Below are 21,521 nucleotides of genomic sequence, written 5' to 3' on the forward strand. Positions count from 1 at the left end.
ACACGTACAGACACATATACACACACACACATGTACAGACACATATTCACACCACACACACATATACACACATGTTCAGACACATATACACACATGTACAGACACATGTACAGACACATATACATGCACACACACACACACATGTTCAGACACATATACACATATACACACATGTACAGACACATATACATACATATACATACACACACACATACACACGTACAGACACATACACACACACACACACGTACAGACACATATACACACACACACACGCGTACAGACACATACACACACACACACACGTACAGACACATATACACACACACACACACGTACAGACACATATACACACATACACACGTACAGACACACACACACACATATACACACATGTTCAGACACATATACACACACACACACGTACAGACACATATACACACACACACACACGTACAGACACATATACACACACACACACACACGTACAGACACATATACACACACACACACACACACGTACAGACACATATACACACACACACACACATGTACAGACACATATACACACACACACACACATGTACAGACACATATACACACACACACACGTACAGACACATATACACACACACACACACGTACAGACACATATACACACACACACACACACACGTACAGACACATATACACACACACACACACACATGTACAGACACATATACACACACACACACACACGTACAGACACATATACACACACACACACACACGTACAGACACATATACACACACACACACACACGTACAGACACATATACACACACACACACGTACAGACACATATACACACACACACACACGTACAGACACATATACACACACACACACACACGTACAGACACATATACACACACACACACACACGTACAGACACATATACACACACACACACGTACAGACACATATACACACACACACACACACGTACAGACACATATACATACACACACACACACACGTACAGACACATATACACACACACACACACACGTACAGACACATATACACACACACACACACACGTACAGACACATATACACACACACACACACACGTACAGACACATATACACACACACACACGTACAGACACATATACACACACACACACATACATACACACACATGTACACACACACACACACACGTACAGACACATATACACACACACACACACATGTACAGACACATATACACACACACACACACACGTACAGACACATATACACACACACACACACACGTACAGACACATATACACACACACACACGTACAGACACATATACATACACACACACACACACGTACAGACACATATACACACACACACATGTACAGACACATATACACACACACACACGTACAGACACATATACATACACACACACACACACGTACAGACACATATACACACACGTACAGACATATACACACACACACACATGTACAGACACATACACACACACACACACACGTACAGACACATACACACACACACACACGTACAGACACATATACACACACACACACACGTACAGACACATATACACACACACACACACATGTACAGACACATATACATACACACACACACACGTACAGACACATATACACACACACACACACATGTACAGACACATATACACACACACACACACACACGTACAGACACATATACACACACACACACACACGTACAGACACATATACACACACACACACACACACGTACAGACACATATACACACACACACACACACATGTACAGACACATATACACACACACACACACACACGTACAGACACATATACACACACACACACACACGTACAGACACATATACACACACACACACACATGTACAGACACATATACACACACACACACACACGTACAGACACATATACACACACACACACACGTACAGACACATATACACACACACACACGTACAGACACATATACACACACACACACACGTACAGACACATATACACACACACACACACACACACACGTACAGACACATATACACACACACACACACACGTACAGACACATATACACACACACACACACACACACACGTACAGACACATATACACACACACACACACACGTACAGACACATATACACACACACACACGTACAGACACATATACACACACACACACACACGTACAGACACATATACACACACACACACACACGTACAGACACATATACACACACACACACACACACGTACAGACACACACACAAGACACAAAATCTCTCTACATTAAGAATAACACAAAGCTCTAATACACTAATGATGGCGTGTGTTTCAGATGTTAATGAGTGTTCCCAGAATCCTTTGCTCTGCGCCTTCCGCTGCGTGAACACATACGGCTCCTACGAGTGTAAATGTCCTGCAGGATACGTGCTCCGAGAAGATCAAAGGATGTGCAGAGGTACACACACACACACACACATACACACACACACACACACACACACGCACACACACACTGCACGATGAATGTGGTTTGTGTTTCAGACCAGGACGAGTGTGCAGACGGTCTGGACGACTGCAAGTCCAAAGGGATGACCTGTAAGAACCTGATCGGAACCTACATGTGTATCTGTCCAGACGGATTCACCCGGAAACCAGGAGGAGAGGGCTGTATGGGTGAGTCACACACACACACACACACAACATGCAGTGTGTTAGGAACAGCTTTTACACTCTGTCTCATTTCTTCTACATGTCTGTGGATCTACAGTGGAACACGGAGAACTGCTCTTCTAACAGATATTCCCTCACAGATATTTATTATTCGATTGTTTTATAGCTATATACACATTGTGTGTGTGTGTGTGTGTGTGTAGACCTGAATGAGTGTACAGCGAAGCCCCGTGTGTGTGAGCACGGTCGCTGTGAGAACACGGTGGGAAGCTACAGGTGCAGGTGTGACCAAGGATTTGTACCCAGCTCCACACTTACAGAGTGTATCGGTGAGTGTGTGTGTGTGTGTGTGTGTGTTAAACTGGACTTTACCTGACCTGTGTTCTGTGTTTGAATATGAGTGAGTGAGTGAGTGTGTGTGTGTGTGTGTGTGTGTGTGTGAGACTAGACATTACCTGACCTGTGTTGTGTGTGTGTGTGTGTGTGAGACTAGACATTGCCTGACCTGTGTTATGTGTGTGTGTGTGTGTGAGACTAGACATTACCTGACCTGTGTTATGTGTGTGTGTGTGTGTGTGTGTGAGACTAGACATTGCCTGACCTGTGTTATGTGTGTGTGTGTGTGTGTGTGTGTGTGTGAGACTAGACATTGCCTGACCTGTGTTATGTGTGTGTGTGAGACTGGACATTAGCTCACCTGTGTTATGTGTGTGTGTGTGTGAGACTAGACGTTGCCTGACTTGTGTTATGTGTGTGTGTGTGAGACTAGACATTACCTGACCTGTGTTATGTGTGTGTGTGTGTGTGTGTGTGTGTGAGACTAGACATTGCCTGACCTGTGTTATGTGTGTGTGTGTGTGTGTGTGAGACTAGACATTGCCTGACCTGTGTTATGTGTGTGTGTGTGTGTGTGTGTGTGTGTGAGACTAGACATTGCCTGACCTGTGTTATGTGTGTGTGTGTGTGTGTGTGTGTGTGTGTGAGACTAGACATTGCCTGACCTGTGTTATGTGTGTGTGTGAGACTGGACATTAGCTCACCTGTGTTATGTGAGTGTGTGTGTGAGACTAGACGTTGCCTGACTTGTGTTATGTGTGTGTGTGTGAGACTGGACATTAGCTGACCTGTGTTATGTATGTGTGTATTTGTGTGTGAGACTGGACATTAGCTGATCTGTGTTATGTGTGTGTGTGTTTGTGTGTGAGACTGGACATTAGCTGACCTGTGTTATGTGTGTGTGTGTGACTGGACATTAGCTGATCTGTGTTATGTGTGTGTGTGTGACTGGACATTAGCTGATCTGTGTTATGTGTGTGTGTGTGACTGGACATTAGCTGACCTGTGTTATGTGTGTGTGTGTGACTGGACATTAGCTGATCTGTGTTATGTGTGTGTGTGTGAGACTGGACATTAGCTGACCTGTGTTATGTGTGTGTGTGTGACTGGACATTAGCTGATCTGTGTTATGTGTGTGTGTGTGTGACTGGACATTAGCTGATCTGTGTTATGTGTGTGTGTGTGAGACTGGACATTAGCTGACCTGTGTTATGTGTGTGTGTGTTTGTGTGTGAGACTGGACATTAGCTGATCTGTGTTATGTGTGTGTGTGTGAGACTGGACAGTAGCTGACCTGTGTTATGTGTGTGTGTGTTGCAGATAATCGTCAGGGCTTCTGTTTCACTGAGGTTCTGCAGACTTTGTGTCAGATGGGTTCCTCCAACCGAGTGAGTGTGACCAAGTCCGAGTGCTGCTGTAATGGAGGTCGTGGTTGGGGGTCAGACTGTGAAATCTGTCCACTTCCTGGAACTACACAGTACAAAAAACTGTGTCCATTTGGTCCTGGATACACCACTGATCAGCAGGGTGAGCTCTCCTCCTCCTTCTGAAATCCTGTTACAGCTACAGTAGATAACTACTAATAAAGGAGATAAATGAGTTCAGTTTAAACACAGAGGACATCCCTCAGTAACACTGCATGTGTCTTCACACACTAATCCCAGAGGACATCCCTCAGTAACACTGCATGTGTCTTCACACACTAATCCCAGAGGACATCCCTCAGTAACACTGCATGTGTCTTCACACACTAATCCCAGAGGACATCCCTCAGTAACACTGCATGTGTCTTCACACACTAATCCCAGAGGACATCCCTCAGTAACACTGCATGTGTCTTCACACACTAATCCCAGAGGACATCCCTCAGTAACACTGCATGTGTCTTCACACACTAATCCCAGAGGACATCCCTCAGTAACACTGCATGTGACTTCACATACTAATCCCAGAGGACATCCCTCAGTAACACTGCATGTGTCTTCACACACTAATCCCAGAGGACATCCCTCAGTAACACTGCATGTGACTTCACACACTAATCCCAGAGGACATCCCTCAGTAACACTGCATGTGTCTTCACACACTAATCCCAGAGGACATCCCTCAGTAACACTGCATGTGACTTCACACACTAATCCCAGAGGACATCCCTCAGTAACACTGCATGTGTCTTCACACACTAATCCCAGATCTGTAGTCAGTTTTTAATAAGAGGAACCTAAGAGGAACTCATGAGAAGGTTTGAGAAGTTCCATGACATCGCTAATGAACCTTCTAACCCTCCTGCAGCATGCTCAGAGAAAATGTCTTACCCTTTCACACACACACACACACACACACACGTCAGTTGTTGAGCTGAGAAGCTGCATCTGTGTGTGCAGATATTGATGAGTGTAAGGTGATGGGGAACCTGTGTAAGAACGGACGATGTGTCAACACACTCGGCTCCTACAAGTGTGTCTGCATCCTCGGATACACGACCGACATCACCAGCACCATCTGCATCGGTCAGTGTGTGTGTAATAATCATTTATAAAATATAAAATATTTATTCAACATTTATAACACACACACACACACACTGTCTCTCTACACAGATGTGGATGAATGTGCTCAGGCTCCTAAACCCTGCAACTTCATCTGTAAGAACATCGAGGGAGGATATGTGTGCTCCTGTCCACGGGGTTACATCCTGCAGGAGGACCGCAAGAGCTGCAAAGGTCTCACTCACACACACACACACACACACACACCTTGTATAACACACCCCTCACTCTCCTTTACATGTTCTCCATGTTCTCTCCTGTAGATCTGGATGAATGCTCCACTAAACAGCATAACTGTCAGTTTTTGTGTGTGAACACTATTGGAGGATTCACCTGCAAGTGTCCACCAGGATTCACACAACATCACACATCTTGCATCGGTAACACACACACACACACACACACACACACACAGAAAACATGAAAACACAGAAAACTGCTTCAGTCTTCTGGAAGGTTCTCCGCTAGATGTTGGATTGTGTCTGTGGGGATTAGTGATCATTCAGCTTCAAGAGGATTAGTGAGATCAGACTGTCTGGGGGAGGTCTGGGGGTCAGTGGGTGGTTAGTGGGGTTGAGTCAGGGTCAGGGCAGGACAGTCCAGTTCTTCACTCCAACCTTCACCTCAACACCATGTCTTCATGGAGCTGCTCTGTGCACAGGGACATGGTCATGCTGGAGCAGGGTTTGGTCTCTAAGTTCCACTGAAGGGAAATTGTAAAGCTACATACACACACACACACACACACACACACACACATACACATACACACGTATGTGGTATCAGTTTGGAGAACAAACACATGAGTGTGATGGGGGCACTTACTTTTAGTAATAAAGTGCATTTGCTGTGCTGTTAATCTCTAAACACACATGAATAGGCACTGAACATGTTTTGTGTGTGTGTGTGTGTGTGTGTGTGTGTAGATAATAATGAGTGTACATCAGACCCAGGTCTATGTGGTCCTAATGGTGTGTGTCAGAACAGTCCTGGAAGCTTCAGCTGTGAGTGTCAGAGAGGATTCTCACTGGACCAGGGAGGACAGCGCTGTGAAGGTCAAACACACACACACACACACACACACACACTTCTATCCATACTTTTTACTTGTACTTACTGATTTAAGCTTGTGTGACTTGACCTGTATATGGTGTGTGTGTGTTTGTGTGTGTGTGTATTTGTGTGTATGTGTGTATTTGTGTGTGTGTGTGTAGATGTTGATGAGTGTGACGGTGATCATCGATGTAATCACGGCTGTCAGAATCTGATTGGTGGATTCAGGTGTAGTTGTCCTCACGGCTACCTGCAGCACTACCAGTGGAACCAGTGTGTTGGTGAGAAGCTTGTGATTCACACACACACACACACACACACACTGTGACCCTCACAAGCTGCGTATGTTTGTGTTTAGATGAGAACGAGTGTCAGAGTGGACAGGTGTGTGGCGGTGCGTCGTGTCACAACACACTGGGCAGTTTCCGGTGTGTGTGTCCCAGCGGCTTCATGTTCACGCAGACCAGCGGAGTGTGTGAGGACGTCAACGAGTGTTCCTCTCCACAGAACCCCTGCAACTACGGCTGCTCCAACACCGACGGTGGATTTGTGTGTGTGTGTCCACCTGGATACTACAGAGCCGGACAAGGGTGAGACACACACACACTTTAGAGAATCTAGAGAAGAAAGTGCAGATATGGATTGAGCTACTACACAGAAGAAAAAGTGCATGATCATACACTGTGTGTGTGTGTGTGTGTGTGTGTGTGTAGGCACTGTGTATCAGGTGTGGGCTTTAGCAGCAGTACTCCACCTGCAGTCGATGAGGAGAACGCTCTCTCACCTGAAGCCTGTTATGAGTGTAAGATCAACGGGTACCCGAAGAAAGGCAGGAAACGACGCAGCAGCAACACAACTGAGGAACACAACACACAGGTACACACTACACTACACAACACACAGGTACACACTACACAACACAACACACAGGTACACACTACACACCACAACACACAGGTACACACTACACACCACAACACACAGGTACACACTACACAACACAACACACAGGTACACACTACACACCACAACACACAGGTACACACTACACTACACAACACACAGGTACACACTATACAACACAACACACAGGTACACACTACACAACACACAGGTACACACTACACTACACAACACACAGGTACACACTACACAACACAACACACAGGTACACACTACACACCACAACACACAGGTACACACTACACTACACAACACACAGGTACACACTATACAACACAACACACAGGTACACACTACACAACACACAGGTACACACTACACTACACAACACACAGGTACACACTATACAACACAACACACAGGTACACACTACACAACACACAGGTACACACTACACAACACAACACACAGGTACACACTACACAACACAACACACAGGTACACACTATACAACACAACACACAGGTACACACTACACAACACAACACACAGGTACACACTATACAACACAACACACAGGTACACACTACACAACACAACACACAGGTACACACTACACAACACAACACACAGGTACACACTACACAACACAACACACAGGTACACACTACACAACACAACACACAGGTACACACTATACAACACAACACACAGGTACACACTACACACCACAACACACAGGTACACACTACACACCACAACACACAGGTACACACTACACAACACAACACACAGGTACACACTACACACCACAACACACAGGTACACACTACACAACACAACACACAGGTACACACTACACAACACACAGGTACACACTACACAACACAGCACACAGGTGCACACAACACTACACACCACAACACACAGGTACACACTACACAACACAACACACAGGTACACACTACACACCACAACACACAGGTACACACTACACTACACAACACACAGGTACACACTATACAACACAACACACAGGTACACACAACACAACACACAGGTACACACTACACAACACACAGGTACACACTACACAACACAACACACAGGTACACACTATACAACATAACACACAGGTACACACTACACAACATAACACACAGGTACACACTACACTACACACCACAACACACAGGTACACACTATACAACACAACACACAGGTACACACTACACAACACACAGGTACACACTACACAACAAACAGGTACACACTACACAACATAACACACAGGTACACACTACACTACACAACACACAGGTACACACTACACAACACAACACACAGGTACACACTATACAACACAACACACAGGTACACACTACACAACACAACACACAGGTACACACTACACAACACAACACACAGGTACACACTATACAACACAACACACAGGTACACACTACACAACACAACACACAGGTACACACTATACAACACAACACACAGGTGCACACAACACTACACACCACAACACACAGGTACACACTATACAACACACCGGTACACACTACACAACACAACACACAGGTACACACTATACAACACAACACACAGGTGCACACTACACACCACAACACACAGGTACACACTATACAACACACAGGTACACACTACACAACACAACACACAGGTACACACTATACAACACAACACACAGGTGCACACTACACACCACAACACACAGGTACACACTATACAACACAACACACAGGTACACACTACACAACACAACACACAGGTACACACTACACAACACAACACACAGGTACACACTATACAACACAACACACAGGTACACACTACACAACATAACACACAGGTACACACTACACAACACAACACACCGGTACACACTACACAACACAACACACAGGTACACACTATACAACACAACACACAGGTACACACTATACAACACAACACACAGGTACACACTACACACCACAACACACAGGTACACACTACACACCACAACACACAGGTACACACTACACTACACAACACACAGGTGCACACAACACACCACAACACACAGGTACACACTACACACCACAACATACATGTACACACAACACAACACACCACAACATACAGGTACACACTACACACCACAACATACATGTACACACAACACAACACACCACAACATACAGGTACACACTACACACCACAACATACATGTACACACAACACTACACACCACAACATACATGTACACACAACACACAGGTACACACTACACACCACAACACACAGGTACACACAACACACAGGTACACACTACACACCACAACATACAGGTACACACAACACTACACACCACAACATACATGTACACACAACACAACACACCACAACATACAGGTACACACAACACTACACACTACAACATACAGGTACACACAACACAACACACCACAACATACAGGTACACACAACACAACACTACACACCACAACATACAGGTACACACAACATAACACATCATACAGGTGCACACAACACAACACACCACAACATACAGGTACACACAACACAACACACCATACAGGTGCACACAACACACCACAACATACAGGTACACACTACACTACACACCACAACATACAGGTACACACAACACAATACACCACAACATACAGGTACACACAACACTACACACCACAACATACAGGTACACACAACATAACACATCATACAGGTGCACACTACACTACACACCACAACATACAGGTACACACAACACACCACAACATACAGGTACACACTACACAACACACCACAACATACAGGTACACACAACACAATACACCACAACATACAGGTACACACAACATAACACATCATACAGGTGCACACTACACTACACACCACAACATACAGGTACACACAACACTACACACCACAACATACATGTACACACAACACAACACACCACAACATACAGGTACACACAACACACAGGTACACATTACACACCACAACATACATGTACACACAACATAACACAACATACAGGTACACACAACTCACAGTGTTAATCTCAGAGTTAATCTCACACCACAACATACAGGTACACACAACACAACACACCACAACATACAGGCACACACAACATAACACAACATACAGGTGCACACAACACTACACACCACAACATACAGGTACACACAACACTACACACCACAACATACAGGTACACACAACACTACACAACATACAGGTACACACAACACACAGGTACACACTACACACCACAACATACAGGTACACACTACCCACAGGTACACACTACCCACCACAACATACAGGTACACAGAACACTACACAACATACAGGTACACACAACACACAGGTACACACTACCCACCACAACATACAGGTGCACACAACACACCACAACATACAGGTGCACACAACACTACACAACACACCACAACATACAGGTACACACAACACTACACACCACAACATACAGGTACACACAACACTACACACCACAACATACAGGTACATACAACACTACACACCACAACATACAGGTACACACAACACAACACTACACACTACAACATACAGGTACACACAACATAACACTACACACCACAACATACAGGTACACACAACACAACACTACACACCACAACATACATTTACACACAACACACAGGTACACACTACACACCACAACATACAGGTACACACTACACACCACAACATACAGGTACACACAACACACAGGTACACACTACACACCACAACATACAGGTACACACAACACACAGGTACACACTACACACCACAACATACAGGTACACACAACACACAGGTACACACTACACACCACAACATACAGGTACACACAACACACCACACCACAACATACAGGTGCACACAACACTACACACCACAACATACAGGTACACACAACAGAACACACCACAACATACAGGTACACACAACACAACACACCACAACATACAGGTACACACAACACAACACTACACACCACAACATACAGGTACACACAACATAACACATCATACAGGTGCACACAACACAACACACCACAACATACAGGTACACACAACACTACACACCACAACATACAGGTACACACAACACAATACACCACAACATACAGGTACACACAACACTACACACCACAACATACAGGTACACACAACACTACACACCATAACATACAGGTGCACACTACACTACACACCACAACATACAGGTACACACAACACAACATACAGGTACACACTACACAACACACCACAACATACAGGTACACACAACACAATACACCACAACATACAGGTACACACAACATAACACATCATACAGGTGCACACTACACTACACACCACAACATACAGGTACACACAACACTACACACCACAACATACATGTACACACAACACAACACACCACAACATACAGGTACACACAACACACAGGTACACATTACACACCACAACATACATGTACACACAACATAACACAACATACAGGTACACACAACTCACAGTGTTAATCTCAGAGTTAATCTCACACCACAACATACAGGTACACACAACACAACACACCACAACATACAGGCACACACAACATAACACAACATACAGGTGCACACAACACTACACACCACAACATACAGGTACACACAACACTACACACCACAACATACAGGTACACACAACACTACACAACATACAGGTACACACAACACACAGGTACACACTACACACCACAACATACAGGTACACACTACCCACAGGTACACACTACCCACCACAACATACAGGTACACAGAACACTACACAACATACAGGTACACACAACACACAGGTACACACTACCCACCACAACATACAGGTGCACACAACACACCACAACATACAGGTGCACACAACACTACACAACACACCACAACATACAGGTACACACAACACTACACACCACAACATACAGGTACACACAACACTACACACCACAACATACAGGTACATACAACACTACACACCACAACATACAGGTACACACAACACAACACTACACACTACAACATACAGGTACACACAACATAACACTACACACCACAACATACAGGTACACACAACACAACACTACACACCACAACATACATTTACACACAACACACAGGTACACACTACACACCACAACATACAGGTACACACTACACACCACAACATACAGGTACACACAACACACAGGTACACACTACACACCACAACATACAGGTACACACAACACACAGGTACACACTACACACCACAACATACAGGTACACACAACACACAGGTACACACTACACACCACAACATACAGGTACACACAACACACCACACCACAACATACAGGTGCACACAACACTACACACCACAACATACAGGTACACACAACAGAACACACCACAACATACAGGTGCACACAACACTACACACCACAACATACAGGTACACACAACACACCACAACATACAGGTACACACTACACACCACAACATACAGGTGCACACAACACTACACACCACAACATACAGGTACACACAACACTACACACCACAACCTACATGTACACACAACACAACACAACATACAGGTACACACTACACTACACACCACAACATACAGGTACACACTACACTACACACCACAACATACAGGTACACACAACACTACACACCATAACATACAGGTACACACTACACTACACACCACAACATACAGGTACACACAACACAACATACAGGTACACACTACACTACACACCACAACATACAGGTACACACAACACAACACACCACAACATACAGGTACACACAACACACCACAACATACAGGTACACACTACACTACACACCACAACATACAGGTACACACAACACAACATACAGGTACACACTACACTACACACCACAACATACAGGTACACACAACACAACACACCACAACATACAGGTACACACAACACACCACAACATACATGTACACACAACACCACACACCACAACATACAGGTACACACAACACAACATACAGGTACACACTACACTACACACCACAACATACAGGTACACACAACACAACACACCACAACATACAGGTACACACAACACAACTCACAGAGTTACTCTCACAGTGTTGATCTCAGTCTTAATCTCACAGTGTTCCGGACACAGTCTTAATCTCACAGTCTTAATCTCACAGTGTTCTGGACACAGTCTTTATCTCACAGTGTTAATCTCACAGAGTTCAGGACACAGAGTTAATCTCACAGAGTTAATCTCACAGTGTTAATCTCAGTGCTAATCTCCAGTGTTAATCTCATAGAGTTAATCTCACAGTTTTAATTGCACAGTGTTCAGGACACAGTGTTAATCTCAGAGTTCATCTCACAGAGTTAATCTTACAGAGTTAATCTCACAGTGTTCAGGACACAGAGTTAATCTCACAGTGTTCAGGACACATTGTTAATCTCAGTGTTCAGGACACAGAGTTAATCTCACATAGTTAATCTCACAGTGTTAATCTCACAGTGTTAATCTCAGTGTTCAGGACACAGAGTTAATCTCACACTGTTAATCTCACAGAGTTACTCTCACAGTGTTCCGGACACAGTCTTAATCTCACAGTGTTCAGGACACACTGTTAATCTCACAGTGTTAATCTCACAGTGTTAATCTCAGTGTTCAGGACACAGAGTTAAAGTCTTTATCTCGCATTGTTAATCTCACAGTGTTAATCTCACAGTGTTAATCTCACAGTGTTAATCTCAGTGTTCAGGACACAGTGTTAATCTCACACTGTTAATCTCAGTGTTCAGGACACAGAGTTAATCTCACAGAGTTAATCTCACAGTGTTAATCTCAGTGTTCAGGACACAGAGTTAATCTCACACTGTTAATCTCACAGAGTTACTCTCACAGTGTTCCGGACACAGTCTTAATCTCACAGTGTTCAGGACACACTGTTAATCTCACAGTGTTGATCTCACAGTGTTAATCTCAGTGTTCAGGACACAGAGTTAAAGTCTTTATCTCGCATTGTTAATCTCACACTGTTAATCTCACACTGTTAATCTCACAGTGTTAATCTCACAGTGTTAATCTCAGTGTTCAGGACACAGAATTAATGTCACACTGTTAATCTCACACTGTTAATCTCACAGTGTTCAGGACACAGTGTTAATCTCACACTGTTAATCTCAGTGTTCAGGACACAGAGTTAATCTCACAGTGTTCAGGACACAGTGTTAATCTCAGAGTGTTATTCTCACAGAGATAATCTCACAGTGTTCAGCAGACAGTGTTAATTTTACAGTGTTAATCTCAGTGTTAATCTCACAGTGTTCCAGACACAATATTAATCTCACAGTGTTAAGGACACAGAGTTCAGGACACAGAGTTAATCTCACAGAGTTAATCTCACAGTGTTAATCTCACAGTGTTCAGGACACAGTTTTAATCTCACATTGTTAATCTCACAGTGTTAATCTCACAGTGTTAATCTCACAGTGTTACTCTCACAGTGTTAATCTCACAGTGTTACTCTCACAGTGTTAATCTCACAGTGTTACTCTCACAGTGTTACTCTCACAGTGTTAATCTCACAGTGTTACTCTCACAGTGTTAATCTCACAGTGTTACTCTCACAGTGTTCAGGACACAGTTTTAATCTCACATTGTTAATCTCACAGTGTTAATCTCACAGTGTTACTCTCACAGTGTTACTCTCACAGTGTTAATCTCACAGTGTTACTCTCACAGTGTTACTCTCACAGTGTTAATCTCACAGTGTTACTCTCACAGTGTTAATCTCACAGTGTTAATCTCACAGTGTTACTCTCACAGTGTTACTCTCACAGTGTTAATCTCACAGTGTTAATCTCACAGTGTTACTCTCACAGTGTTACTCTCACAGTGTTAATCTCACAGTGTTACTCTCACAGTGTTACTCTCACAGTGTTAATCTCACAGTGTTACTCTCACAGTGTTAATCTCACAGTGTTACTCTCACAGTGTTAATCTCACAGTGTTACTCTCACAGTGTTACTCTCACAGTGTTAATCTCACAGTGTTACTCTCACAGTGTTACTCTCACAGTGTTACTCTCACAGTGTTCCGGACACAGTCTTAATCTCACAGTGTTACTCTCACAGTGTTAATCTCACAGTGTTAATCTCACAGTGTTACTCTCACAGTGTTACTCTCACAGTGTTAATCTCACAGTGTTACTCTCAGAGTGTTCAGGACACAGTTTTAATCTCACATTGTTAATCTCACAGTGTTAATCTCACAGTGTTACTCTCACAGTGTTCCGGACACAGTTTTAATCTCACATTGTTAATCTCACAGTGTTACTCTCACAGTGTTAATCTCACAGTGTTAATCTCACAGTGTTACTCTCACAGTGTTAATCTCACAGTGTTACTCTCAGTGTTACTCTCACAGTGTTCCAGACACAGTCTTAATCTCACAGTGTTACTCTCACAGTGTTCCGGACACAGTCTTAATCTCACAGTGTTAATCTCAGTGTTACTCTCACAGTGTTAATCTCACAGTGTTAATCTCACAGTGTTACTCTCACAGTGTTACTCTCACAGTGTTACTCTCACAGTGTTAATCTCACAGTGTTAATCTCACAGTGTTACTCTCACAGTGTTAATCTCAGTGTTACTCTCACAGTGTTAATCTCACAGTGTTACTCTCACAGTGTTCCAGACACAGTGTTAATCTCACAGTGTTACTCTCACAGTGTTACTCTCACAGTGTTAATCTCACAGTGTTAATCTCACAGTGTTCCGGACACAGTCTTAATCTCACAGTGTTAATCTCAGTGTTACTCTCACAGTGTTCCAGACACAGTCTTAATCTCACAGTGTTAATCTCAGTGTTACTCTCACAGTGTTACTCTCACAGTGTTACTCTCACAGTGTTACTCTCAGTGTTAATCTCACAGTGTTACTCTCACAGTGTTACTCTCACAGTGTTACTCTCACAGTGTTCCAGACACAGTCTTAATCTCACAGTGTTACTCTCACAGTGTTACTCTCACAGTGTTACTCTCACAGTGTTAATCTCACAGTGTTACTCTCACAGTGTTACTCTCACAGTGTTAATCTCACAGTGTTACTCTCACAGTGTTACTCTCACAGTGTTAATCTCACAGTGTTAATCTCACAGTGTTACTCTCAGTGTTACTCTCACAGTGTTCCAGACACAGTGTTAATCTCACAGTGTTACTCTCACAGTGTTACTCTCACAGTGTTACTCTCACAGTGTTCCGGACACAGTCTTAATCTCACAGTGTTACTCTCACAGTGTTCCGGACACAGTCTTAATCTCACAGTGTTAATCTCAGTGTTACTCTCACAGTGTTAATCTCACAGTGTTACTCTCACAGTGTTCCAGACACAGTCTTAATCTCACAGTGTTGATCTCACAGTGTTAATCTCAGTGTTCAGGACACAGAGTTAAAGTCTTTATCTCGCATTGTTAATCTCACACTGTTAATCTCACACTGTTAATCTCACAGTGTTAATCTCACAGTGTTAATCTCAGTGTTCAGGACACAGAATTAATGTCACACTGTTAATCTCACACTGTTAATCTCACAGTGTTCAGGACACAGTGTTAATCTCACACTGTTAATCTCAGTGTTCAGGACACAGAGTTAATCTCACAGTGTTCAGGACACAGTGTTAATCTCAGAGTGTTATTCTCACAGAGATAATCTCACAGTGTTCAGCAGACAGTGTTAATTTTACAGTGTTAATCTCAGTGTTAATCTCACAGTGTTCCATACACAATCTTAATCTCACAGTGTTAAGGACACAGAGTTCAGGACACAGTCTTATTCTCACAGTGTTACTCTCACAGTGTTCCGGACACAGTCTTAATCTCACAGTGTTAATCTCAGTGTTACTCTCACAGTGTTCCGGACACAGTCTTAATCTCACAGTGTTAATCTCAGTGTTAATCTCACAGTGTTCAGGACACAGTCTTAATCTCACAGTGTTAATCTCAGTGTTAATCTCACAGTGTTCAGGACACAGTCTTAGTTCCACAGTGTTAATCTCAGTGTTAATCTCACAGTGTTCCGGACACAGTCTTAATCTCACAGTGTTCCGGACACAGTCTTAATCTCACAGTGTTACTCTCACAGTGTTACTCTCACAGTGTTCCAGACACAGTCTTAATCTCACAGTGTTACTCTCACAGTGTTACTCTCACAGTGTTAATCTCACAGTGTTACTCTCACAGTGTTACTCTCACAGTGTTCCGGACACAGTCTTAATCTCACAGTGTTACTCTCACAGTGTTCCGGACACAGTCTTAATCTCACAGTGTTAATCTCAGTGTTACTCTCACAGTGTTCCGGACACAGTCTTAATCTCACAGTGTTAATCTCAGTGTTAATCTCACAGTGTTCAGGACACAGTCTTAATCTCACAGTGTTAATCTCAGTGTTAATCTCACAGTGTTCAGGACACAGTCTTAGTTCCACAGTGTTAATCTCAGTGTTAATCTCACAGTGTTCCGGACACAGTCTTAATCTCACAGTGTTCAGGACACAGTCTTAATCTCACAGTGTTAATCTCAGTGTTAATCTCACAGTGTTCAGGACACAGTCTTAGTTCCACAGTGTTAATCTCAGTGTTAATCTCACAGTGTTCCGGACACAGTCTTAATCTCACAGAGTTCAGGACACAGAGTTAATCCTACAGTGTTAATCTCACAGAGTTAATCTCCAGTGTTAATCCCACAGTGTTCAGGTCACAGAGTTAATCTCACAGAGTTAATCTCCCACTGTTAATCTCACAGTGTTCAGGACACAGTCTTGTTTTCACAGTGTTAATCTCACAGTGTTCAGGACACAGTCTTGGTTTCACAGTCTTAATCTCACAGTGTTCAGGACACAGTTTTAATCTCACATTGTTAATCTCAGAGTTACTCTCACAGTGTTCAGGACACAGTCTTTATCTCACAGTGTTAATCTCAGTGTTACTCTCACAGTGTTCAGGACACAGTCTTTATCTCACAGTGTTAATCTCAGTGTTACTCTCACAGTGTTCCGGACACAGTCTTAATATCACAGTGTTCAGGACACAGTCTTAATCTCACAGTGTTAATCTCAGTGTTACTCTCACAGTGTTCTGGACACAGTGTTAATCTCACACTGTTAATCTCAGTGTTAATCTCACAGTGTTCCGGACACAGTCTCACATTGTTAATCTCACAGTGTTCCGGACACAGTCTTAATTTCACATTGTTAATCTCACAGTGTTCCGGACACAGTTTTAATCTCACACTGTTAATCTCAGTGTTAATCTCACAGTGTTCCGGACACAGTCTTTATCTCACATTGTTAATCTCAGTGTTAATCTCACAGTGTTCCGGACACAGTTTTAATCTCACACTGTTAATCTCAGTGTTACTCTCACAGTGTTCCGGACACAGTCTTTATCTCACATTGTTAATCTCACAGTGTTCCGGACACAGTCTTTATCTCACATTGTTAATCTCACAGTGTTCCGGACACAGTCTTAATCTCACAGTGGTACTCTCACAGTGTTCCGGACACAGTCTTAATCTCACAGAGTTCAGGACACAGAGTTAATCCTACAGTGTTAATCTCACAGAGTTAATCTCCAGTGTTAATCCCACAGTCTTAGTTTCACAGTGTTAATCTCACAGTGTTCAGGACACAGTCTTAGTTTCACAGTGTTAATCTCACAGTGTTCAGGACACAGTTTTAATCTCATTGTTAATCTCAGAGTTACTCTCACAGTGTTCAGGACACAGTCTTAGTTTCACAGTGTTAATCTCACAGTGTTCAGGACACAGTCTTGGTTTCACAGTGTTACTCTCACAGTGTTCAGGACACAGTTTTAATCTCATTGTTAATCTCAGAGTTACTCTCACAGTGTTCAGGACACAGTCTTTATCTCACAGTGTTAATCTCAGTGTTACTCTCACAGTGTTCAGGACACAGTCTTTATCTCACAGTGTTAATCTCAGTGTTACTCTCACAGTGTTCCGGACACAGTCTTAATCTCACAGTGTTCAGGACACAGTTTTAATCTCATTGTTAATCTCAGAGTTACTCTCACAGTGTTCAGGACACAGTCTTTATCTCACAGTGTTAATCTCAGTGTTACTCTCACAGTGTTCCGGACACAGTCTTAATCTCACAGTGTTCAGGACACAGTCTTAATCTCACAGTGTTAATCTCAGTGTTACTCTCACAGTGTTCCGGACACAGTTTTAATCTCACACTGTTAATCTCAGTGTTACTCTCACAGTGTTCCGGACACAGTCTTAATCTCACATTGTTAATCTCACAGTGTTCCGGACACAGTCTTTATCTCACATTGTTAATCTCACAGTGTTCCGGACACAGTCTTTATCTCACATTGTTAATCTCACAGTGTTCTGGACACAGTCTTAATCTCACATTGTTAATCTCACAGTGTTCTGGACACAGTCTTAATCTCACATTGTTAATCTCACAGTGTTCCGGACACAGTCTTTATCTCACATTGTTAATCTCACAGTGTTCCGGACACAGTCTTTATCTCACATTGTTAATCTCACAGTGTTCTGGACACAGTCTTAATCTCACATTGTTAATCTCAGAGTTAATCTCACAGTGTTCCGGACACAGTCTTTATCTCACAGTGTTAATCTCACAGTGTTCTGGACACAGTCTTAATCTCACATTGTTAATCTCAGAGTCAATCTCACAGTGTTCCGGACACAGTCTTTATCTCACATTGTTAATCTCACAGTGTTCTGGACACAGTCTTAATCTCACATTGTTAATCTCAGAGTTAATCTCACAGTGTTCCGGACACAGTCTTTATCTCACATTGTTAATCTCACAGTGTTCCGGACACAGTCTTTATCTCACATTGTTAATCTCAGAGTTAATCTCAAAGTGTTCCGGACACAGTCTTAATCTCACAGTGTTCAGGACATAGTCTTTATCTCACAGAGTTAATCTCACAGTGTTCCGGACAGTCTTTATCTCACAGTGTTAATCTCCAGTGTTAATCCCACAGTGTTAATCTCATAGAGTTAATCTCACAGTGTTAATCTCATAGAGTTAATCTCACAGTGTTAATTGCACAGTGTTCAGGACACAGTGTAAATCTCAGAGTTCATTTCACAGAGTTAATTTCAGAGTGTTAATCTCACAGTGTTCAGGACACAGTGTTAATCTCACACTTAATCTCACAGTGTTCAGGACACAGTGTTAATCTCACAGTGTTAATCTTACAGTGTTAATCTCACAGTGTTCAGGACACAGTGTTAATCTCACAGTGTTATTCTCACAGTGTTAATCTCACAGTGTTCAGTACAGAGTGTTAATCTCACAGTGTTCAGTACACAGTGTTAATCTCACAGTGTTCAGTACACAGTGTTAATCTCACAGTCTTAATCTCACAGAGTTAATCTCAGTGTTATTCTCACAGAGATAATCTCACAGTGTTCAGTACACAGTGTTAATCTCAGTGTTCCAGACACAGTCTTAATCTCACAGTGTTCAGTACACAGTGTTAATCTCACAGTCTTAATCTCACAGAGTTAATCTCACAGTCTTAATCTCACAGTCTTAATCTCACAGAGTTAATCTCACAGTGTTCCGGACACAGTCTTAATCTCACAGTGTTCAGTACACAGTGTTAATCTCACAGTCTTAATCTCACAGTGTTCAGTACACAGTGTTAATCTCACAGTCTTAATCTCACAGAGTTAATCTCACAGAGTTAATCTCACAGTGTTCCGGACACAGTCTTAATCTCACAGTGTTCCGGACACAGTGTTAATCTCATAGTGTTAATCTCACA

General features: G+C 43.0%; 1 protein-coding gene across 2 annotated transcripts in view; it reads left to right on the forward strand.

Annotated features, from left to right (window-relative positions):
* fbn1 (fibrillin 1) overlaps window positions 1-21,521 on the forward strand; it is a 187,853-nt gene that overhangs the window by 162,590 nt on the left and 3,742 nt on the right. Inside the window, exons 55-65 of one of the 2 annotated variants that reach the window (XM_058388350.1) lie at window positions 2,396-2,518; window positions 2,605-2,736; window positions 2,937-3,062; window positions 4,390-4,596; window positions 5,454-5,579; window positions 5,670-5,792; window positions 5,882-5,998; window positions 6,545-6,673; window positions 6,833-6,952; window positions 7,030-7,261; window positions 7,385-7,547. In XM_058388350.1, the coding sequence (XP_058244333.1) occupies window positions 2,396-2,518; window positions 2,605-2,736; window positions 2,937-3,062; window positions 4,390-4,596; window positions 5,454-5,579; window positions 5,670-5,792; window positions 5,882-5,998; window positions 6,545-6,673; window positions 6,833-6,952; window positions 7,030-7,261; window positions 7,385-7,547 (1,598 nt within the window). Of the gene's footprint in view, window positions 1-2,395; window positions 2,519-2,604; window positions 2,737-2,830; window positions 3,063-4,389; window positions 4,597-5,453; window positions 5,580-5,669; window positions 5,793-5,881; window positions 5,999-6,544; window positions 6,674-6,832; window positions 6,953-7,029; window positions 7,262-7,384; window positions 7,548-21,521 lie in introns of those variants that run through there. The other variant, XM_058388351.1, reaches the window with a different exon arrangement.

The sequence above is a fragment of the Hemibagrus wyckioides genome, linkage group LG04 (genome assembly GCF_019097595.1).
Source record: "Hemibagrus wyckioides isolate EC202008001 linkage group LG04, SWU_Hwy_1.0, whole genome shotgun sequence".
Taxonomy (NCBI): Eukaryota; Metazoa; Chordata; class Actinopteri; order Siluriformes; family Bagridae; genus Hemibagrus; species Hemibagrus wyckioides.